General features: G+C 57.1%; 1 protein-coding gene across 2 annotated transcripts in view; it reads left to right on the forward strand.

Annotated features, from left to right (window-relative positions):
• The window catches only part of ADCY5 (adenylate cyclase 5), a 146,385-nt gene extending 123,921 nt beyond the window's left edge, over window positions 1–22,464 (forward strand). Inside the window, exons 13-21 of one of the 2 annotated variants that reach the window (XM_037051467.1) lie at window positions 3,120–3,236; window positions 3,609–3,773; window positions 6,447–6,568; window positions 8,332–8,361; window positions 9,394–9,526; window positions 13,528–13,791; window positions 14,853–15,057; window positions 18,176–18,300; window positions 20,099–22,464. In XM_037051467.1, coding sequence (XP_036907362.1) covers window positions 3,120–3,236; window positions 3,609–3,773; window positions 6,447–6,568; window positions 8,332–8,361; window positions 9,394–9,526; window positions 13,528–13,791; window positions 14,853–15,057; window positions 18,176–18,300; window positions 20,099–20,227 — 1,290 coding nt within the window. In that variant the 3' untranslated portion in view covers window positions 20,228–22,464. Of the gene's footprint in view, window positions 1–3,119; window positions 3,237–3,608; window positions 3,774–6,392; window positions 6,569–8,331; window positions 8,362–9,393; window positions 9,527–13,527; window positions 13,792–14,852; window positions 15,058–18,175; window positions 18,301–20,098 lie in introns of both variants that reach the window. The other variant, XM_037051465.1, reaches the window with a different exon arrangement.
• The last annotated feature ends 1,338 nt before the right edge of the window (window positions 22,465–23,802 follow it).

Raw genomic sequence — 23,802 nt, forward strand, 5'->3', positions numbered from 1 at the left:
CTTTACTGTGGCTGATTCGCACGTCCTGACTCAGAAGGTCAGACTCCTTTCCTACAGTTTGGGACTTGGGTACAGAGAGGCCCAGAAGGAGTATCCAGCCACATACTTCTCTGCATGTGTGTTTATCTCCACCGTCCTCCAGGCCGCTGGGTGCCTCTAACCCCTGGGACTTAATTGTCTGAGTTCCAGGGACCGGGACCAGAGCTCTTAGGCTCCGTCTGCTCTGTGCAGTCACTGGAAAGCCTCTCCTCTCCCCAGAGCCTGCATGTGGCTAAGCCTCCCCTTGCTGGCCGTCCTTACCACCACCCCACAGGACTGCTGCCCTCAGCGTCTCAGACAGGGCCCTGCTACAGTACCAGCTCCTCTTAAGGTGTCTTCCGTCCTGTGAGGACTTGAGAATTCCCACACCCACCTCTCCACCAGCAGGCTCGGGGGCACATTCCGTCTTCGGGGGAGGGGATGTGCTGCTGCCAGACTCGTGTTCCGTGGCTTTTGAGGCAGGAAGTCTGGGGTCCAGACCGCAGCTGTACCACTTTGAGCTGTGTGATTCCTGAGCCTCTGAGATGATTTTTATTGCATCCACTTCGCAGATGGAGAAAACAAGGCCCAGTGAGGTGAACAATGTGTTTCCCCGGTTCCTGGAGCTAGGAAGTGGCATGGCGGGGACTCACACCCACAGGCTTCTTGACCCCAGACCCCACAGTCCTTTCCTTCAGGGACACTGCCTTCGGTGGTGTATCCAGTCGACCCTGCCAGGTCAGGTGATGAGAGCAGTGTGATGCCGGGTCATCTTCTGCCTGCTGTGTTGGGCCTCCGAAATTCTCCTACCTTTTAAAATATTTTTCTGAAGTAGGAGGGAGCTACTGCTTTTTCATTAGCTCCTTGCCAAAAAAGCTGTCTTCTTAAACTTTTTCCCATCGGACTTCATCGCCTCCTTCGATCTCTGCAGCTCCCCAGCTCCACAGCACAGACGGGAGCCCGGGCCCCGGGGAAGCCATTGATTTGCCTGGAGACTTTCAGAGAGGCCAGGATCAAAGCTGTCTCTCACCCAGTCGTGGCTTATTAATTATGTCCCTACTCCTGTTTTTATATTGAATTGATTTGAATTAACTAGACTGTGAACGTACTGGTTTGGATTTTTTTAAATTGATTCTTTTTCTGAGTTCTGATTGGGAGCAAGTATGGAGCAGTTGGTTTGCACAGATGCAACATTCTGCCATGAAAAGTGCTCTCCTGATGAGCTTTTTGGTTTCAGAAGATGAGAAACTATAAATGGATACCAGGGCAGGATGTCACATCTTTTGGAGACTTCAAAAAGCAAAAGTTCCTGGGTTTTGCTTGGATTTTAAAGCCACGAGTGGGTCTTTTGAAAGTGTGACAAGGAAAATTAGCTTGTAGCAAGCCAGTGCATTAAGAAGCATCCATTTATTAGATGTTGATTAGAACAGTATTCCACATTGGATTTTTTAAGGCTGCAGTTCTTCTTATGGCCTGTGGGTGGCCCCAGTGGGGCTCCTGGTCCTCGTTGACTAGGCATCTCGTGTGCACATCCTGCCCCAGTCCTTGGTGATTGCGGAATAATGAAGGAAGCCCTTCAGTTGATGGACAGTGTAATCAGGACTAAAACAATTTAAGCAACATGGGCGGTGGTGGGGGATGGAGTGGCAAAATTCGAAGCAGACAAAGATTAGGAACCATCTGTCCCATCCTTTCAGAGCGAGATCCTGGTGCCAGTGCCAAAAACACTTTCCCCAGCTGTGAAACCGAAAATTCCTTTAATAGGAAACAAGCACTTTCATTCTTACTGGCAATATAGCTCTTTAAAATGCAAATATTAACTAAGTTTTCTATTGAAATGAACAGCTTACAAGGTGCTTTCAAATGCGTCATTTCATGGAGTCTCTGGGGCCACCCTGGGAGACGGTCTTTTCTATTTACTGATGAGGAAACTGAGGCTCAGAGCTGCTTATGACCCCCCCTGCTGGTATGACCCACCAGCAGCGGGTGGGAGGCCGAGCAGGATTTACTTAGAGACAATTCACATGCCGGAACGCCCACCTTATAAAGGTGGACGAAACTGTACCATCTCGCAGCTTTTCACAAAGCGGTCACCAACGCCAGGGCATGGTCGTCATCCCGGACAGAAGCCCTATACCTGCCGGCAGTCACTGCTCGTTCCTCACCTGCCTCGGTCCCTGGCCATCTCTGATCTGCTTTCTGAATTTGCCTGTTCTGGACACGCTGTACCAAGGCAATCATGCAATAAGTGGCCTTTTGAAATTGGCTTCTTTTACTCTTCACAATATTTTCAAGGTTCGTCCGTGTCATACCATCATGTAAGAGCCCTTTATTCCTTTTTATGGCCAAAGAAAAATATTCCACTGTGTGGCTATGTCCCATTTTGTTTAGCCTTCCATCAGATGGGTGGACATTTGGGAATCTCCCCTTCCCCGGGTCCTCCAGCTTCTTTTTTAGCCTAGGCTGGTTGGGAGGTGACGAGCATGCATCTTTGAGCCGGCGTGGGGCTTGTCCTGCTGAAGACAGTGCAGGGAGGGCTGGGTGAGGGAAACGGCGGATCCGGGAGTGTCCTGCCGGAAAGGCCTCTCACTGCGTTCACTCGTCCCTGGCCCATCCGCCAATCACGTGCCGCGCACCCCCTCCTCCACACGCCAGGCCGTCTCTGAACCTCAGACCCACAGCTCCCTTCTCCCCAGAAGCCTTCCGAACCTCCGTGCCTCCTCAGCGGCCACCTACTGTCCGGTGCCCCCGTTCGTAACTCTCAGAGTTTACGCAGTAGGTGCAAGCGTTGTTTTATCTGCTTTCCTGTTTCTCTGTCCGGGTCAAGATAGCATCTTTCCTCCTTCCTTCCATCTTGCTTCCCTCACCTGGGAGCTCCCCAGGTGGACCCACACCTGGCCAGCTGCAGGGTCTGGGCTGCTGTTGGCCTGGAAGCAGTGGTGCAGCGCTGCCAGGCTGGGGGCTTGCGCACCGGGAGAGTGTTCCGGGAGGGCCAAGGGTTATGGTTACGGGAGACAAAGGTGGACGGAGACTGGTTCTTCGGCGGTTTGTGGCATGCCCACTGAATTCTGTGCTCTCTCTCTCCCCACCTCGCCCCCCAGCTCTTCCCGGCCCCCCTGCAGACCTTCTCCAGGAAGATCGTGCGGTCCAAGATGAACAGCACCCTGGTCGGGGTGTTCACCATCACCCTGGTGTTCCTGTCGGCCTTCGTCAACATGGTGGGTAGCTCCACCTCCCAACCCCATTGGCGAAACCCAGGGGAGTCCAGAACCCCACGAGCATGGACTGGGAGCACAGTCTGGAGTTCTCCCTCCCAGAAATTCTTTGGGCCCCACATCAGGTCTGGGATCAGATTTGACTCCTGAAGCCTCTCAGGGCTGGAGAAGCTAGGAGGACCCTGGAAGTCCCCCGGGGATGTGTAGGAGCCCCACCCCAGCGGTAGGTGAACCTCACTGGGTTCTCAGCCTCCTCCAGGCTCCTCTCCTGTCCTGGATCAGAGTTGGGCCGCACCCCAGGCACCTGCCGCCCCGTGGAGATGGGCTGCCCTGGCCTGGCCCCTACAGCTGACCCTCCCTTCCCCCTGCCCCCAGTTCCTGTGCAACTCCAAGGACCTGTTTGGCTGCTTGGCAGATGAACATAACATCAGCGCCAGCCAGGTCAACGCGTGCCACGTGGTGGAGTCGGCTGTCAACTACAGCCTGGGGGATGAGCAGGGCTTCTGCGGCAGTGCCTGGCCCAACTGCAACTTCCCCGAGGTACTGGGCAAGGAGGGCTGGGTGCAGATGGAGAACCCCCCGCCCCCCGCCCCCCTCCCGCCTGTCTGCCCGTGGCTGCTCTGAGGGACAGTCAGAGGCTTCAAGCTCCCAGCTGCCCCAGGACCCTCGTTTCCTCAGTGTCTCTCACTCCACGCGCCAGACACCTGTGAACGAGGCCAGCCTTCAGTGTAACCGTAGCCACTGTGCCAGCGAAGCTCTGGTTTACTGGCACTCACCGAGTGCTCATGTGCAGTTCCTCGTGTGATCCTCTCAACAACCCTGGCACGGAGGTGCTGTTACTGTCTCCTCTCTGAGACTGAAACTGAGGCTCAGAGAGGTCACATAACTTGCCCAAGGTCACACAGACAGTGAGTGGCACAGCCGAGCTCTTTGCCAGATCAGCTGGCCGGGTCCGTGCTGTGAACCTGAGAAGCCCTCACAGACCCAGAGCTGCCCTGGAGAACCTGGCCGAGCCGCCCTGCCCAGGGCCGGAGAGCAGGCTGGGAGCAAGGGCCTGCTGCCGAGTTCCCCCCTGCAAGGTGTGCGGTTCAGTCGCTGTTGGTGCATTCGCAGACCTGTGCAGCCATTGTCAGAATCCAATTTTAGAACATTTTCAACACCCCCGAGAAGAAATCGTGTACCTCTTGCTGATATGGTTTAAAAATTAGCCCTGAGAGCCCTCAGACAGCAGCATGAATTAAGTGCCTGTGGTGCGCCAGCCGCTCCCTTCGCCTTGTCTGGGCAGCAGCTTTCCAGGGAGCAGCGGGCCAGGCCGCCAACCCAGGGCCACCATCCCACACACCGGGCGGTTCCCACACCCCAGTTCCTCGCCAGGGGCTCACACGAAACCTGTAGTATGATGGCAGTTTTGCCTTTTTCGGGGGGGAGGGTCCAAGCTTCCATCCAATTCCCAAAGGGGCTGTGCCTGTCAAGGAGCCTCTCCACACCAGCCCTGGGAGGGAGCCCAGTCCGCTTTGCCTGCCCAGACAGAGCCGGGGAAACGCTGAGGAGCAGGACTCCGCCAAAGCTCCCCAGCCCAGCGCTCCCCTCCACCTGGGCCTGGGCCAGGCAGGCAGCCTGGGTGGGCAGGCCTGGGCCTCGCAGCCGCTGCCCTGCACTCCCCACCTCTGCTCCCTCTGCATCTGGCCAAGAGTCTGCAGGAGCTGCTGCCTGAGGGCCGTTTGCTGAGCAGCAGAAGCTGTGTCTGCTCTCCCGCGTGTCCCTTAGTGGCTGTGCCACGGAAGCAGGGGGCATGGGGGGGAAGAGGGCAGTGGCAGAGCCTGTTCCGAGCCCTCGTTTTTGGGAGGTGAGTGGTCCAGCTGTCAGTCTCCAGTCCTCCCCAGCCTGCTTACCCTCGCCTCCTACCAGGCTTCAGGGCCCACCCCACCCCACAGGGTCGTTCTGATCACAAACCCTGAGGCCCTTGGGGGACCTCGGCTCTCAGCCTGAGCCTCCTTGTCATCTGGGCTCTGGGTCTGAACAGGAACCCAGGTTGGGTCTGGGCCCTTCCCACCCTCCAAGGACGGGCTTGTCCTTGGGGCTGAACTAACGGATGTGCCTTCCCTGCTCCTTCTTCTGCCCATGTTCCCGGTGGTGGCTGAGGTTGGTCCCAACCCCTTCCTATCAATGGAGTCCTCTGCAGTCCCTCCCTGGGTACCCGAAGGCCTGAGGTCAGGAAGTCCAAGCTGGGGGCCACCCCCACTGCCAGCCACTGCCTCCTGGCCTCCAGCCCGAGGCAGCATCAGTGAATAGTGAGTCCCAGTGCCTGACTCAGAAACAGTGATGCCACATTTAAAAGAAAGAACAAAATAATAGGTGCTGGCATGTCTAGGATTAGCACTGGTTGAGCCCTCGGTTGTCTGAGAAACCGAGGCTCCGAGACCAGAAGCGGCTTCCCCGGAAGAATCATTCAGGGCCACAGTCCCTCACCTGAAGCCTGCCAGGTCAGATTATTTTGGACTTTGGAACTTTTCAGCTTCTAAAAGGTTACCTGACACCCCCAGAGCAATGTGAGCAGCAGCTGATAATGAGAAACACGGTAACATTTCTGCAGCCAAGTGTGTGAATGGTCACAGGAAGCAGGATGGAGATGATAATTAGCAACACATTAGTTGGGTCAGGGTGTGCCACAGCATCCGTTGCAAAACCTTTTCAGTTTTCAGAAATCTAGATTTAAAGTTGCAGATCAGGGGTTTAGGACCTGCGCTCTCCCCAGTTAGTAAGGGGGCAGGGCACTGCGCCAAGGGGCTTCATCTTGTGTAAGCATCACCGCAAGCCCACAAGCTAGGACGCTTTGCACACGGGGAAACAGAGGCTTAGAGGGTTGCACGAATGGCCCAAGGCTCACAAATAGTCCATAATGAATCACGTCCTCACTCCAGTCTACCTGAGCCTGGAGCTGTGCTCAAACCATCAGAATTACTGCCAGGACCCGTCAAGCTCGGCCTGGAGTCCCACCTCCTGGTTCCTAATCAAGGTCCTTTGCATTGTAAGACAGGTCTGCAACCGCAGAAATACCCGCAGACCAGGGTTCACCGGAGTCCAGCTGGACGGAGGCTGGGAGGCGGGTGGGCGGGGCCTGGGGAAGGGGTGGTCCCTGAAGCCGGCTCTCTTCCGCAGTACTTCACCTACAGCGTGCTGCTCAGCCTGCTGGCCTGCTCCGTGTTCCTGCAGATCAGCTGCATCGGGAAGCTGGTGCTCATGCTGGCCATCGAGCTCATCTACGTGCTGGTCGTCGAGGTGCCTGGTGTGACACTCTTTGACAATGCCGACCTTCTGGTCACCGCCAATGCCATGTAGGTGGCACCCTCCCAAGGCCCCCACTGGGCTTGGAGCATTGTGGAGAGGTGGGGAGAGCTGGAGGCTGGGGCTCAGGCTGCAGGGCATTTTCAAGGGGAGTGTCCTGTTGTCCCCAGCTTGAACCTCCTGGGCAAAGCACCGAAGGCTCGGTTCTCTCCCTTTCTCCCTTTTCCAGGGTGGGGGTGGCCTCAGGGTGGCTCAGCCCACTGTCCCTCTGCCTCTAGTTTCGGACTCAGTCAGTGCTGACCTCAGGTCTCAGTTCATTGTTCCGCACTCATCCAGCACAGCCTCCAACGAGCTGTTCTCACCTGACTCCACCTACCAGTGGTGCCCCAGGCCCAGAGGGGTCAAGGGAACAGGCCTTTGTGGCTCACGGCCAGTGTCTCACCAAGCACCAGGCACCTGGACACACGTGGTGACTGTTCATCCTCACAGCGCCCAGCAGGGTCCACAGGGCCACCGTGGAGGGCTCCTGCCCTGGGTGGGAGTGTCAGGGCCCCCAGTGGGCAGGTGGCAGGCCTGGGCCTGAGCAGGAGACCATCTGGCCGGCTGTTGACCTGCTCCCAGAGCCACAGGTATCACATCTGTGAGGGCCGAGGCCTCTCACTTTGGGTCAATTTGAGTTTCGTTCTCAGCCTTGGATATGCATTGGCTATTTTCCCCGAACCTCACGATTTTCCCCAGTGAAATAGGAACAGTAATGCCCATAGCAGTATCCTGTATGCAAAGTGCCTGACACAGAGTTCGATTTTCTTCCTGTCACCATCCCCCGCCCACTATGCACATCTGGAGGGACAAATAATGTAAGTGACCGGTCCCCTGAGAAAATATGGCAAACTGTGTTCTCTGAGTCAGAGGAAGGGATCTACCCAAGGTCTTTGCCGTGGGCCTGCCATGCTTTAGGCGCTGAGCTAGGCAGTGAGGTGCTGGCACTTTCTTGTGAAGAGAGTGTCACCTGAGAAAACGAAAGTGTGATGAAGGATCTAAGTCAGATTCAAGTAAGAACTCGGTGACTGTGGGGGGCTGCGGGCAGATGACAGGGAGACACGGCTGTACCGGGAGCCATGTGGGCTGCAGTCCTTCGAGGCCGAGAGAGGAAGGTGGCCTGGGCTTTTCTGCCCACGGGTAAGGGTTGGGGCAGGACGGACTCTTCTTTCTTACCTGCTCCTCCCCCACCCTCTGCTCTGCTTGCCTCTTGCTGAAGTAGCAACAGAGAAAGGAGGCCATTTCTGGGCTTGGAGACCCTGGCTGGGCTTGAGGGCCATGCTGACCAGTAGATGATAACCCAAACCATACTGGTAATTCAGAATTTTCTAGTGGCTGTACTAACAGGGCAACACAGGCGACAGTCACCGACTTGCACTCAGTACTGCTTCAAAGCTCGGTAGCCATATCCACCCTACTTGGACAGTGCAGGCGTGAGTCTTCCTCCGCCTCTGGATGGCGACAGAGGACCGGGGCGGGAGAGGCGGCTATGCCCAGGGCCCAGCTGAGGCCTGGGTAATTTGCAGTCACGATGACCACATGCTAGGTGGTGCTGGGATTTCTGCGAGCCTCCCCTCCTGAGAGTTTCCTCGGATCTGGAGGGGTACTGGGGGTTGGGGGGTGTGTGTGAAGGAGCAACAGCAGCAGGAGTAGCAGAAATGGGCCGGGGCTGTTAGGCCAGGGCGGAGGACAAAGCAGGGTGGGGGCAGAGCAGGCGCTGGAACTGCTGATGCAGAGGAGCGGCCAGCAACAGCTTCCCCACTCTCCTTCACAGAGACGTCAGCAACAACGGGACCTCCCAGTGGTGAGTCGATGCTGATGCTGTTGCTGTTCTCTGAGTTCTCTGGTGCCGCCCCTCCCTGCTGGTGGCACAGAGCAGCCAGGGCCAGCATGGAAGGCGCCAGGGCAGTGGTGCCCAGGTGGGAGGGGGCTCTGTGGCAAGGCGGGCTGTGAAGGAGGAGGCTGGAGGGCATGAAGAGGCCCTTCCCTCCCAGGTACCAAGGGGGCCTCATGGGCAGATGCCCTCCTTTTGTTTATGACCCCCAGCACCCAAGGTGAGCTGTAGCCTCGGGGGCCAGGGTCGTCAGGACCCACAGGTCATTCCACAGGCTTCATCTTAAAGCGTTTAGCCTCCAGCTCTCCTCCAGCAGTATGTACCTGACCCCAGGCCCAGGAGAGCAGGAAGCAGTGCCCCTCCCCCCAGGAGAGGAGCAGGGGGAAGCCAGCAGGGTGTGGGTTAAGCCCTAGGGGAGCTGCCTTCGGTTTGGGCTCTTTGCTGGGACAGGGAGCAGGGTTTGGAATAGCTGCTTTTATTACGAGTATTTATTTAAAATGTTAACACAAATATAATTAGATAATAACACCTGCCGCTTTTGGAGTACCTACTGTTTGTCAGGCAGAAGGGATTCTGTATATAGTTTCTTTCACTTTTACCCCAATTTTGAAATGTGGGCATTGTTATTCCTCTGTAGAGCTTAGGAAGCTGAGGTTAAGAAGCCCGTGCAAGGTCACCCAGAGGTGGTCGGTGTGGCCTGCCTTGCTCCCTTGTCACTGCGCCCACAGTCCCTGTCTTGCCCACTGAGAAAGACCTGGGATGTGCACTTACCCTTTCACAAGGGCGCATTCACCCTCTGGGGACCAGAGGGACACACCCCCGTGAGGGGGAAGAAGGCGTCAGGAGAGGAGCAATGGCTGGGCAGGGGCTGAGATGGGGCTTCGGTCAAGGAGGCTTCCAGGATGAGGCGCAGCTCAGGTGGGTCAGCAAAGGGGTGCAGTGGGAGGAAGGCAAAAGGCCTGAGGGGGCCTCGGTGCCAGGGCATCTGCCTCCCACCCGCAGCCCTGAACACGCAACTAAGGTGGCGCTGAAGGTGGTGACGCCCATCATCATCTCCGTCTTCGTGCTGGCCCTGTACCTGCACGCCCAGCAGGTGGAGTCCACGGCCCGACTTGACTTCCTCTGGAAGCTGCAGGTGGGTGTGTCCCTGGGGCCGGACTGGGGTGGGGGAGGCACCCAGGCCTCACAGCACTTGGGCATGGGTGAGCCCCGCCCAGGCTGGGCCTTAGTTCTGCAGTGTATCCTGCTCAGGATACAGGGTATCCTGCTCAGGCCTTGTCTCAACAGACCGGCACCCCACACCCCAGTAGGTTGTCTCTCCTCAGAGCTTATTCCAGACGGATCCACCCTCCATAGTGCCGGACTTTGATGGGCCCAGGAGATGTGCTCCTAAGTCACGAATATTGTGTGCGGAGTCAGGGACAAGGGGAGGTGTGGACAGGCCCAGTTTCTGTGGGGGCAGCAAGGTGTCGGGAGGCTGGGAGGGGAAGGGGGGCAGGAGGGGAGCTGGGGCATGCAGCCCCAGTGTCTCAGAGGCCTTTGTGCAGGAGCCTGGCCAGGCGCAGGACCTGGTACCAGAGGCTTCTGAAGAGGACTTGATGTGACCAGGAACAGCCTGAAGATTTCCCCAGGGCAGGATGGCTGGCAGCGGGCATCAAAGACCACTGACGGATAGCCCAGCCAGGGGACTGTGTCCTGGCCCTGGTGATGGGTGTCTCAGGAAGGAGCTGGGGCCGCAGTTCTGACCAGTACTGTGTGCCCAAGTGGGGCTGAAATCCAGCCATTGCCCTGCCCTCCAGGCTTGGGGCCCTGCACCCTGGAGATCCACCTGGAGGAGGGGATGCCTGTGGCCCTTGGTACCTGGTAGACCACTTCAAAATATCCAGGAGAGGGCGCCCAAGGGCACTCACTGTGAAAAAGCCTAGTCTAGGTGGGTGGACTTGGACTGCTGTTCCCAGCTTCTTGCAGAACGTAGCTTAGCTCTGGCTCTTGCCTCCTCTGGCCCGGCCCCTGTGTCTAGACTACTTCTCCACCTAGTCTGCAACTAGCTTAGGTTCCTCTATCCTCAACTTCTTATTGACGCTGGGATTAAAGACTTCAGGCTGGGGCAGGAGGCCTTGGAATTTCATTTAGTGCCAAGCAAAGATGAGGGCTTCTGGTTGCCTTCCTGTTGGGCGTTTTGCGTGAGGTCTGGCTGAGGTTGCTCCTGATGTCTCCAGTGGGGACACCCTGAGGCCGAAGGGACGTTTTCTGTGGAAATGCCCCACAGAAGCCCTGGGTGGGGAGGCACCTCAGGGACTTCAGCGTGAGGCTGCATTGTCTCCTCTCCGCTGCCTCCCAGCCTGGCCCGTGCCTCTTGGGAAAATCATCTAGGGGCTCTGTGGGGCCTGGAGATGTTGCAAAAGCCTCTAGAAAGGGTGAACCTGCCACTCGGCCTCTCCCTGTGACCTGCTGCCACTTCACCCCCACGCAGCTGCATCTTTGTCCTGCGCCTGAGCGCACGGGGTCGTCCCTTTTTTTTTAATTTTTAACTGGAGAAGGGTATTTAGAAACCAAGGTCAGGGTGCTCTCATGTTCACTGTTCTAGGTCCTCTCTATGGACAAAGCTAGGAAATACCTGTGTATATGAACTTATAAATAGACGCGTGGAGACGCAGGCATGCTACTCCAGTGTCTCTCCTGATATTTAAAACCACGAGTTTGTAGCATGCCTCTGTGTCCAGTGCAACACCTCAGGCCGCTTCCTAGCCTCCCCCTCTGCACTTGCAAGTAAGTGCCCTCCCCGGCAGTGAGAAACCAAGTTCCTGTCATCTGTCGTACAATGGCTCGTTTGCTCAATGGAACGGACTGCTCACCCCTCCAGCCCCACTCTGCTCCCCCTGCCCTCTCCCCTCTTCAGCACCCTGCTCCTTGTGGTGGGCGAGATGCAGGTGGCTTCCTTCCTCTGATCACTTTGCTTCCTCAGGCACAAGGGAGGGTTGAAAGGAAGTGGCTGGACCCCCCTCCCACTTTGAGAACAGTAAGAAGGCCCGTGCACAAGTGTGTGAGTGTATGGGTGAGCCTCTCTGCCCTGACGCCCGCCGCCCACAGGCTCGTGATGCCTTCACGTCCGGCCATTTCTCATCCTGCTCTGAGGCTTTGGGGAGTGGGGACAACATCACACAAACACCAATAAGCAAACACCTGAATGCCCGCCCTGCAGCCTGTTTGCTGTTGGGCCCCGAGGCCGTGGTGGGTGGGCCGATGCTGACAGGGCAGTGGGAGGCCTGGGCCCTTGACTCCCCTGACGCCTCTGCGTGAGGACTCCCTTCTCCGCAAGGCCCCTCCTGGCAGAAGCACTGGTCTCGGTTCTCTGGGGAGCCTGCTCTTGTCCCCTCCCACCGAGCTGACTTTATTGAGACCAGCAACAGGCTCTGCACCCCTGAGCCTTCCTGCCTGGTCAGAGTCCAGCCCCGAAAGCATCTGGCTGTGTTGGCAGCTGCCCAGAGTGTCTTGGGTCTGAATCCCCCACTTAGCTAGGGCCTGGGGGTTGCCTCTGTTCCCGTCAGTAGTCCCTCCTGGCATCCCTGCCCCACAGACTACACTGCCACCCTGCCCACACTTGGGGCGGGTGCTCTCTGGGAAGGGCCTGTGTCATGGATCTGCCGCCTGCTGGGCTGGAGGGCTCCTGAGGCGTGAGGCATGTGGTCCCAGCAGGCAGGGGGCGCCAGACAGTGGTCAGCCTGGAGCAGGTAGCCCAGCCGGGGCCTCCCCTGGGCCAGCCGGGCCCGTGAGGAGCCCCCGGTCTCCCACTCCACCCAATTCCCCCGGCACACCTATTCCAGAGCTAAGAGCAGGTGTCTCTGATTTATGGGACGTGGTTAAAGTGTCCCACTTCATAGGAACAAAGGTCGCCTGGGCTGGAAGGCCCGAGCAGGAGTTTAGCACATGCCCACTGGATCCACCTGGCCCCTGAGGGTCCAGGAGCTTCCTCCTCAGGCAACACTCCATCCTTGTGGCCACATATCCAGCGGCTCCAGGAGTGGAGGGCTGTGGTCCTCTCACCTCAGAGGCAAGGCTCAGCCTCCAAGCCTTGGGGTCCCTGAGCTTTCCACCTTCCTTGCATGACCCAGGTCCTGTGGCCTTGGGTGGGTGCGCCTGTCCCCCCCCCCCCCATAGACCACCGCAGCCCTCCAGGGGGGCCAGGGCCCTGAGAAGTACCTCTGGCCTGTCTGGGGGTCCCAGGTCCAGTTGCATTAAAAGGCCTCAACACTTAGGCCCAAGCACTCTGGCTAGATTTTCAAGCAGCCTTGGCTAGTGATTTTCCCAGCCTGCCTGACCAACACAGTCACTCCCAGTTAAAGGGGCCATTTTGTTTGCCATCAAGGGTGAGGAGGCCAGCAGACCACTCTGTACCCCTCAGTCCCAGGGATGCGCTGAGCAGCGGCTCCTTGCGCCCCTCAGTGCATGACCTGTGGGTCCCTATGGGGCTCTTGACCTGATGACTTGGTACAGTCCCTTTAATCTGGAGGGTGATGACAACCCCCAACTGCCCAGCTCCAGGACCCAAACTGGGGGAAAACCAAAGTCAAAGGTGTGGCCCTGCCCTGCCCTGCCCTGGGTGGCACCTCCAGGCACCTGCACCTCCTGGCCCTGCCTGGCTGCATCAGCCCCTGGGCGAGTCTGCTCTCGGGACCAGGGAGGTCAGCCCTGGGGTCGTTCTGTTTAGTGATCCTTAGCAAACTTTTTCTGAGTGCGTGTCCTGCTACCAAGAGAAAACTGGGGAGTTGAGGGGCCCTGGCGTGGTTTGGGGCCTTCCCTCTAACTGACTGCCTCATTGGAGTCTGGGGCAGACAGGATGTTTGGGCCTCTTCTCCGGGCCCTGCTCCCACTCGGGCCCCCTGCCTCAGGACCAACCCTCTCGAATGTGTCACTTTCCAAGGGGCAGGCAGGGGAGTTGCTTACAAATCTCTCTTTTCTGATGATCAAAGCAGTCGCTGCTCTTTACGGAGAAAACGGACTTGGAGGTAGCAAAGAGAGGCTAGAAAGCCGAGCGTGTGTTGGAATCTTAGGCACGCGTTGGCGTTCGGGCAGGCACACTCTTTCCCTAAGAGCGCGTCTCTTGTCCCCTCCCTCTGACGGGGTCCTCTGTCCCAGGCCACGGAGGAGAAAGAGGAGATGGAGGAGCTCCAGGCCTACAACCGGCGGCTGCTGCACAACATCCTGCCCAAGGACGTGGCCGCCCACTTCCTGGCCCGTGAGCGGCGGAACGACGAGCTCTACTACCAGTCGTGCGAGTGCGTGGCTGTCATGTTCGCCTCCATCGCCAACTTCTCCGAGTTCTACGTGGAGCTGGAGGCCAACAACGAGGGCGTCGAGTGCCTTCGGCTTCTCAACGAGATCATCGCCGACTTCGATGAGGTGCAGTGTGGGCTGAGGGGCCCCTGGGTGCCCGAAGCGGGAGGGATTCGAAGAGACCCCATGGCCCCGCCACTGTCACCAGCCGTGGATGGGGACGTCAGGAACCCTGCTCATGGTGTCCCAGGACCTGTCGTATGCACACTGCACGCGTTTCCTCCCCTATCCTCGTGTTATAGATGAGGAAACTGAGGCCCATAGATGTGCTGTGTCTTGCCTAAGGTCACTGCCAGCAAGTGGCAGGGCTGGGGCTTCAGTCCAGCCTTTTGAATTCGCAGCCTGTGCACCTGAGCTGCCCGCGGATACTCTGCCCGGCTGACTTGCCAGCCACTCCCATCATCCACCATTCCTCTCATGCCATCCAGGGCTGGACAGGGGCCCAGGTGGAGGGAAGAGATGGGACAAAGATGCAGAGCCCCAGTCATCAGAGACAGAAACAAGCCCATGTCTTCATGTGCACAGTCACCCTTGATGAGCAGCTAGCGTTGCCAGGCACTGGGGTTACTGTGCCTGGCAGGGCAGCCTGACCCTGGAATCCCACTGCGTAGTGAGCATGAGGGACATTCCCAGTGGGAGCCTGGGCCTGGGACGTGGTGACGGGGCATGGAGCTGAGACCCTGCAGCGATGGAAACAGCCCCGGACTCCCAGGGCAGTGGGGTAACTGGAGTCGGCTGCAGTGGGTCTGGGCAGGCTGCCGGCTGATCCGGGAGACAGAAGAAGGGTGTCCCGCTGGACAAAGATGAGATTTCCCAGGGGGATGGGGACATGAGTCAGTGAAGGGGGAGGTGGTCACCAGCCCCTGATGGGAGCAAGAGACCCCGAGGAGACTGCTGCCCTGACCCCAGGACTCCTGGTGTGGGGTGGGCCGGTAGCACACAGCCCCTCTGCAGCAGCATGTGGGGGGAGGCCTGGCTCCGTCAGGGAGCACTGGGGCTTTGCACTCCGTTGGTGCCGGAGACGGGCCCACTGTGCAACTTGGGGAGACACAAGGGGCCACACTGCTGCACTCCCTGCAGACCCCAGGGCCCCAGATTTGGGGGTGACTGGGTGTGGCCTTCTGCAGATCATCAGCGAGGATCGGTTCAGGCAGTTGGAAAAGATCAAGACCATCGGCAGCACCTACATGGCCGCTTCCGGCCTTAACGATTCCACCTACGACAAGGCGGGCAAGACCCACATCAAAGCTCTGGCCGACTTTGCCATGAAGCTGATGGACCAAATGAAGTACATCAACGAGCACTCCTTCAACAACTTCCAGATGAAGATCGGTGAGCTCGCTTGGGAGGGACGAGGGCTTGTAGCGGCCCCCCCCCCCCACCCCGCATTGTGCATTAGTGACCTGGGGCCAAGCAGAGGCTGACACCATAGTGCGTCTCTGCCCAAGGGGGTGGGGTGGGCACCCATCACTCACAGCGTACCCCTCCCGGAGTCTAGAGGGGCCTCCCCTGCACGTCAGTGTGCAGGTCCCTTGCACAGGCCGCCCTTTCCTGAGTCTCCACCTCACCCACTTGTGGGGAAGGCCTGGCTGGACCCAGGCTGTGCCTGCCCGAAAGGCCTGGTCCGGGGTGCCGTGTGCCTAGGGCGGAGGGCCTTCTGGGGGCTGCCTCTGGGGGCTGTTTATTTCAAGTAATACTGACTCAGCGGTAGTACTTTACCTAAAACTGTTCCAAATTCATTCCATAAAAATGAAAAGAGTAAAATGAAAGACCTATCCATTTTAAATTTATCATTATTTTATTTTTTATTTTTAGAAAGAGGGGAAGGAGGGGAGAAAGAGAGGGAGAGAAACATCGATGTGAGAGAGAAACGTCAATCAGTTGCCTCTCACACGTGCCCCGTCCAGGAACCGAACCGCAACCGTTTCCCTTTGCAGGACCACCCCCAACCGACTGAGCCACACCAATCAGGGCGAAATACTTACCCATTTTAAATACAAAATGAACGAATGTGGAACAGGTCATTCTATTTGCAAATTTATGCAAAGAATTTGCAAAGAATTACTGTTGCACAAAATTGTGAGCAAAATAGAATGAATATAGTGAGACCTTTTAAAAAACTAAACATGGAAGGAATCATGTAAAATTGACAATGAAATTATTATGTTTCAACGTTTTAGAAGAGTAATCTTAAAAAGCAAAGCGACTCGGCAGAAGTTTATTGCTGTGTTCCAAGTGGTGTCCGCGTGTGTGAGCACAGTCTCATAGGTGCTGGGAGAGCTTTTCTAACCTGCACAGGTCGGGGAAGAAACAGTGGGCGTGTGCAGATCAGTCAGGTCCCTGCTTCTTCCCTGGGCTCCCTTGTCCAATGGCTTAGCCCTTGGGATGGCGCCGCGGGGCTTGGCGGAGGCTGAGGGTGGTGTGGGGAGCTGAGGGCTGCTGCCCGAGCGAGGGGGGCAGGGCCGGGTCTGTCTCACAGTCAGGGCCCTATTCTACTTGCTCAGAAAACCTCTGAACCACAACCCTAGATCACTTTTTCCTCTTTTTGTACTTAATTTTGTTGTTTTATTGCCCCAGCCTTGTATGCTGACAAGTCGCAGCTCTAGCTGAAAGTCTAGTGCTGTGAGAACCGGAGCAGAGCGACAGAATCGCGCATGCGCGCTCCCCTGCTGTAGCCACAGGGTGGTTTCGGGACAGAGACTCTGAGTGTGTTGCTCTGTAAAGTTCAAGGTGTTTCTGCAGTTCGTTTTGTTCTTAGCATGTACCTTGTCAAGGACATCCAGGCTTGCAGTGCGAGTTACCTTGGCAGTAGAAGCTTTGCTTTGTTGAGTGTCGCTGCCCTCCTCTGTTTACTTATGACTTCGATTACAGTTTCCTTTCAGTGTTATTTTGTACTGGTTTCAGGTGTACAGTGTAGTGGTTAGAGAACCACATACTTTACAGAGTGTTCCCCTCCATATGTCCAGTCCTGCCTGGCACCACACGTGCATCGTTATTACAATGTTGTCGATGTTTTCTATGCTGTAACGACCCGCGGATACTTCTCAGTCCCTTCGCCTTGTTCAGCGAGTCCCCAGCCCCCTGCCCTCTGCTGCCCTCCCCCTCTGGAGGAGGGTAGAGGTAAGGAGAGCTTTCTGAAAGAGCGGACCTTTCTTCCATTCAAAACATGAACCCATTATCAACTCCCTGGGTACATCTGTCTCAAGCCATAAAGAATTCATGTTTCAAATTTTTTGAAAAAGGAACGGTAAGTCACCCACAAAAATACTGGTAATACAGTTCTCAAAATCAGCACATTAGATCGAAATATTGGATTACTAACCAATATTGTGACCATTGGCTGCTGGGTCAGTCTGGGTCCCCGCCCGGTGGCTGCGTCCTGGCTCGCATCCTGCCCAGGCTGCTGGGACACCCAGACCAGAGCCGGCTAGGGGTCTGCCTCCACTCACGTGCAGCCCACATTTCTGTGTTAACTTCACTCTTGGCTTTGCGAAATCACCGTTCTTGACTTCCCTGCACCCCATCCTTTCCACCTACGTTGGTTTGTGTTTTTGTACGCTGCCTCCAGCTCCTTCACCAGACCAGGACTGGAGACTCAGTGGCAGGCAGATAAGTAGCTGAGCAGGCAGTTGGGAGCCTTGTGTGGCAAAGCCCTTCCTCCAGACTCCGAACGTCTTCACGGAGGAGCATGGCTTTTGGCCAGTGGGTTACAGTCCAGCCTGGAAATGGCAGGCGGAGTAGAATGCTACACACAGTCTGGCGGGAATAGAGAGGAAGGCCGTGGAGGGAAGAGTTTGAGGAATGGTGACATTTCTGAGTAAGCGAATGGCCTGATGAGCTTATCTGGGAGCTTCTGCTGTGCTTGTGGTCTCACCTCTCACACACAAGAATCAGTTAAGCAACGATGAGGTTGAAGGAGGCCAAGCATAAGGTAGACAGTTAATGAAATAGGAGGGAGCACCCCGGGGCATGGCGACACGGCAGAATGTCTAGAGGATGCCAGTTGGTCAGATGTGTCAGGGAGGGACTGCACCTGAGAGAAGGAGCGAGGACATTCAGATGGAGAACAGGTACAGCGCGGGCTCAGAGGCGTTGTGGCCCCGGTGAGTCTGGGCAGAAGTGCTGGGAGCAGGATGGAGAGCCAGTGCCCGGTGGAGTCCTTGCCCCGGCTCGGAGGCCCAGGGTAGGACTACTTGGAGAGGCCGGAGATGGTGGGGCAGGAGCTCGGTTCTAAGAAGGATAAGGTCCAGCTGTAAAAAACAGAGCGGTGAGGAAGGAAAGGGCAAGTTCCTGCGTGTGGAGTCTACACTGATGGTGAGAACTTAAATGCCACCGAGAGAGGGGTGATCGAAGAAAGGCATCAGGTGACGCAGTGTGTGGAGGGAGGGATGCCCGCGAGGGCCAGCGTTGTTCTGAGTCCTGAGGGACGTGCTGACTTTTGTCCCCCCAGGGCTCAACATCGGCCCCGTGGTGGCTGGGGTGATCGGGGCCCGCAAGCCTCAGTACGACATCTGGGGCAACACGGTGAATGTGGCCAGCCGCATGGACAGCACCGGTGTGCCTGACCGCATCCAGGTGAGTGCAGGAGTGTCCACCCGCCTCCCCCACATCAGGGGCCTCTGTCTGGTGCTTAGTGGTCTTTGGGGCGGTCCCCATCCCGCCTCCAGTTTCCAGCAGAATTTCTGTAGCCAAATTTCAGGACGATTGCGTAGTTAGCACTAGTGTTTTGGAAGCTCGGAGAACATGATTTGTTTCAGGCTTTCCGTACCTTGGACGGCCCCCCAGTCCTGTGCAGAGCTGTATACCCGCCACAGGAGAAATTAGAAGGTACAGCGGGAGGCTGGCTGCCTGTGCCGAGGCAGGAGTGCTAGTGCCACAGCCCAGGCACACAGAGGGACACAAAGATGACCACAGGGGGCAAGGCCTTGCCAGATGGAGCCCAGCACTCAGGGCCTGGCTCAGGAGAACCAGAAAAGGCCAATGGTCCTTGGGATGGTGCCTCCATCACCTCTGAGACCACGGGGCCTGGCCCGAGAACCAAGATGTTTTCTCCTCCCCGCATTTCCTGTGACCTGGTGCTCGTATTTCCCAAGGCCCACTCTTCAGCGGCTTTCTTTTTCTCAGGCCCTCCTTGATTCTTTCCACTCCAGTCTGACACAGAGGGGCCCTGGACGGGGCTCTAGTCCTGCACATCCCTGTGCCCCTAGTTCCCTGTGAGCTGTGGATGGGTCTTTCCCTTCCCTGGCCTCAGTTTTCCCAAATGCTGTCGTTGCTTTTTTTGTGGCCTTTTGCTCACACTGACACCACCCAAATACCCCCTAACTTCTCTTTCCTGTGGGGTCTCTGCACAAAGGGCTTGGCCCTGAGCATGGCTGTGACCAGCGCAGCCCTGCCTGGCTGCCTTGTGGATGCTGTCTGAGGGGCCTGGCCGGATGGCCTCTCCCCTCCATCCCTATGCTGAAGGGGGAACAGATGGCAAGACAGGGAGTGGGGCTCAAGAGGACAGACGAGGGGGCATGTGTACTTGCAGAGCGCCTGACCTCACCCACCACAGGTGTGAGGGCCGCTGCCAGCAACCACAGGGCCTCCCCGCTGACGGAACACACTTAACAGCCTCCCCACAGCCCAGCCCAGTATTCCTGCCCCACCGCCCCACTGCCCCCCCTGCCCCCGGCCTGGGGAGGACACACAGCAGGTGCTGGAGGAGGGCTGGCAGTGCCCAGAAATGGTCTTGGAGAGCCTTGCGAGGCACCTATGCACACTGCCTCTCCATCACCCCTGCCTTTTCTCCCTCACCCTGCTCAAGTGTAGTGTGTCACGGAAGCCACTGTGAATGCTCCTTTTTGTTCCAAAAGCTTTCGGACAGACAGACAGACGGGCAACACACTGTGGAGCTCTGTCACTTGTTAGCTGTGCGACCTCAGGCGAGTGACTTAGATTTTTCCAGCCTGAGGTAACAGTGCTTACAAATGAGATAAGCGATGGTTCTCAAACTCTCTGTGGCAAAAACCCAGAGTGCGACCTTGGTCACGTACTGGTCTCAGGCCCGGGCAGGTGGCGAGGGGAGCAGGTCCACCCTGACTGCAGCCTCTGCACTTCTCCTGTGGTGGGCGTGGGCGGCGATGGCCACCCTTTGGGTTGCCTGGAAATGGCACATGTGAGTTGCTTGCCACACTGCCTGGCACAGAGCAGGTGCTGTCGTCCTTGTCACTGAGGCCCGTTCCTGGGCAAGCAGTTGTCCGTCCCCAAGAGCCTCAGCGGGAGGATGCTGCCCACCCTTCTGTGTCAAAGGCAGCCAGGCAGCTCTGCCCGATGGTAGATCCACAGCTCAGGTCACTGATGGCCTATCTTCTCTCCTCCTTTGCCTCCTCAGGTCACAACAGACATGTACCAGGTGTTGGCTGCCAACACCTACCAGCTGGAGTGCCGGGGTGTGGTCAAGGTCAAGGGCAAAGGCGAGATGATGACCTACTTCCTCAACGGAGGGCCCTCGCTCAGTTAGTAGCTGCCAGTCAGAGATGCCAGGCAGCCTGGCCTCCAGACAAATGGAAATGGCTTCTTTGTGTGCCAGGCAGGCAGGTGGAAGCCCGCGCTCCAGCCCAGGGGGCCGCGCCGCTGAGATTTTCCATTTTGACTCCAGAAGCAGCTTCTGCCCTTGTGGGCCGGCAGCAGCCCCAGGCCCCGGGGTGCCAGCGTCCTGCGAGCATCAAGCTGACCAAAGACGTTTCCCTCTGTAGGAGACTCCGCTAGACTCGACCCGAATCTTGAGTTTTCTAACGGGTGCTGCTGCTGCGCGGGTGGGAAGGAGCTCAGCGGCCACCCAGCGCTTGAGGGCGGGGCTGAGGGAGAGGCAGGGTGGGGAGGCAGAGTGACTGTGGCTGGGGGGAGCCCAGGGGCCCCGAGGGGCCTGCTTTTCTATGCGAGCCTTTAAAACTTCAGACAGATGAAGTTTAAACCCCTCTTCTCGGAGGGAAGTCTCGGGCGGGAATCCTGGCTTCGGAAGGACTGTGGCCTTCTCGCAGCCCCGCCCACACCTACACACACAGACAACGCCCCGCTGGGAGGGACAGAGCTCATTGCCAGGGGGAGGAGAGAGGCCTCAAGTAAGCAGTGGAGGTCCTGAGAAAAGGAAAGTATTTATTGAATAAAACAAAAGTTTCTGTGCCCTTCCTTAGACTATGCTAGTTGTGCGTGTGTAAGAGACCCACGAGCAACTGAGGATGCTGCTGGGGAGGGGGAGGGATCCCCACTTGTCTTTTTGTATTTTTTATTTTGTATCATTGAAAACCTTGGAGATCTAACAAATATACCAAATTCTATATTTTGTAAATTCTCTATATTAGGACGCGGCTGTTCACCGCGGGGCGTGCGTGCTCATTTGTCCTGCGCGCGCACCGATGCGCGTTCCGGTGTGAGTGTGTTTCTGCTGTGGGACTGGGCTCGTGCAGGAGCCTAATTCCCTCACCTCGGACTCGGCAGTTTTGGGTTTTCCCAGGTCCAGCCAGAGCAGTGGGCGTGTCCTTTCGGGGCACCGCAAGTTCAGGTAAAGCAGGAAGACGATAGGCGCATGACCCTGGCGCTCTCAGTGCCTATGGAGACACGCACTGCGCCCCCTGAGCCCGGTGCGTGCGGAACCGTGAGAAGGGAACAGAAAGCTGCTTTCTCATCTCGAGCTGAGTCGGGGCCAAGGGAAGCAGCCTCAGCCTGCAGCAGCAGGGAGCCTGGCCACCCACCGCCCACCCGTCCACTTCCCGAGGGCTCAGCCGCCTGGGGCCTGCGCAGAGAGCCAGGGCTGGCGCCTGGTGCCCAGCCAGGGCACGGCGGGAGGAAGCCTGCCCGGCTGTCTCAGCTGGCCCAGGTGGCCCTCTCCGGAGCTCATCCCCCGGACTTGGGCACATAATGTGGATCCCTCAGGTTTAGGGGAATGGGGCGTGGCTTTGCCCTCCACCTGCAAACCAGAGGAAAGGGTGGTGCCCAGCTAGCAGAAATTCCAATTTGTCTGGTTTTTGTTTGGGGGGGAGGGGACAGTTAACCGTAGCGAGGAGAAAACTTTTATTTTTATACCCAGTGAGGGAGGCATTTGGAAAATGATGTGCTATCAGAGAGATTCAAGCAGAGCCCTGCGGGCGTGTGCCCAGACCTCATTGCCACTCAGGGCAGAACGATTTGCGCCTCCAGCACAAGGCCGACGGAGGAGGCGAAGTGTGACATGGACGCCTGCTGGCACCAGCCTCCCCTGAGCACACGCGCTGTGCGTCGTTTCAGCACAGCTCTGGGAAGCAAGGCTTAGGGACCTAAAACTGCCAGCCCGAGTCTGTCCGCGCTTTTGCTGTTCCTCCTTTGAGTTCTGCAGGGGCCTTTTACCCTTGCGGGGGCTGGCTTTCTCCACATATTGTCCTCCAGTCCCCTGCCCACTCCCCACTCCCATCACCCACCGGTGGTGCTGGGCTTCGTTTTGCTTCCCACCTGAGTACCGTGTGTGTGTGTGTGTGTGTGCCGCGTTCCTCCTGTGTCCCCCCCCACCCCATTGTCTGACCCACCCACCCCCACCCCCCCGGCCTCGTGGGGACCCACCCCCTCCCAGCAGTGACTGGTGACCACGTGCAGTGCTAGCTCTTCATTCCCTCCACGGGGTGTGCACTCTTTTTATTCCTGCTCTTGCAAAATGGATACGATTATGATTTCCCATGGAAATTGAAGTCTATTTAAGTAATTTAACTATTAAACACTTTCACTGGTGATGCGTCCTGGTCTGATTTGTTGCGTGGGCCTGGGGCCTAGTTCCGGTCTGAAGAACTGGGCGCTCCGCTCTTTGCTGAGTGATGGAGAGGGAGCTCTGGACGGCAGGGGCCTCCTCTGAGTGGGGAGGGCGCCAGCTGAAGATCGCAGTCATCGCCCTCGCAGGAGGGAGGACGCTGGTGACCTAGGTGAGAGCCAGTTCACAGGACTGAGGGGCAGATGTCTGGGTGCGGAGGCTGAATAATGAAGGGATGAGGACGGGGAACAGGAGTGAAGAGGCCGGGGATGGAGGATGGAGCAGAAAATGTCCAGGGTCCGGGGGAGGTTGTTTTAAAACAGATAAGCCAAACGTGTTTCTATGTGGAGGGAAAGGAAGTTGGAAACAGGAGTGAACACAGACCCCTGAAAGCAGGGAAGGAGGTGGGAGGGGAGGAGGTGCAGGCTGGAGGTGACTGACTTGACCCAGATAGCTGGTGATGATGGCCACCGCTGACCCAGCGCTCTCTGCCAGACGCTGGCGGGAGCACCGCACGAGCACCGCATCCCGTCTTCCTGGCGGCCCCGTCTCACCAACGGCATGGGTACAGAGACTGAGTTACCTCATTTTGCCAGGTATAATGCCCACATTTTTGCCCAAATTTTTGAGGGAAAAATAAGGGTGCGTATTATACATGGGGAATACTAATTCCGTATCTATATGCTTTAAATTCTTTCATTTATGCTTATGCATTAAAAGTGTAATTCTAGAAAGCAACAATACCCATATGCAAAATAATACCTCGGAATATGAGAACTGGTTTTGTTTCTAACTATATATAAAGAAATAATTGAATTAAAAAGTTAAAAAGAAAGTTTTCCTGAAAGTTTGGGCCAAAAACATGGGTGCACATGGTACACGGGAGGGCATTATACACGGTAAAACACGGTGTTTGCCTAAGGCCAACCAGCTGGCGATGAATGGAGGGGGGCTTCAAAGCGAGCCTGCTTGCTCACCCATGCAGGTAACTTCCTGCGGACCCCAGCACTGCCCCCCTCACCCCAGGGGGAGGGAAGGGGGGAGGCGCAGGACCCTTCTCAGCAGTTCCTGCCTGCTGCACCCATCACGGGCAGCGTTCAGGAAACGAGACTGGAGGGCCTTGGTCAAATTAGGTCCACCAAAGGTGTGAGTGAAGGGGCCTCTGAAAACGGGTCACCGGCTTCACTGCAGCAGTAGCCACGTGGGGACATAGAGGTGGCAGTCTCAGGCACAGGCAGGCCTCCTGCTCCAGAGAATGGGCATCATGAGGACTTCAAATGTGTGTGGTGAAGGATGTACTTGTGTAGAGCTTGTGTTTAACT

This window comes from Sturnira hondurensis, unplaced genomic scaffold (assembly GCF_014824575.4).
Source record: "Sturnira hondurensis isolate 20B ecotype Veracruz unplaced genomic scaffold, ASM1482457v3 Scaffold0007222, whole genome shotgun sequence".
In the NCBI taxonomy this organism is placed as follows: Eukaryota; Metazoa; Chordata; class Mammalia; order Chiroptera; family Phyllostomidae; genus Sturnira; species Sturnira hondurensis.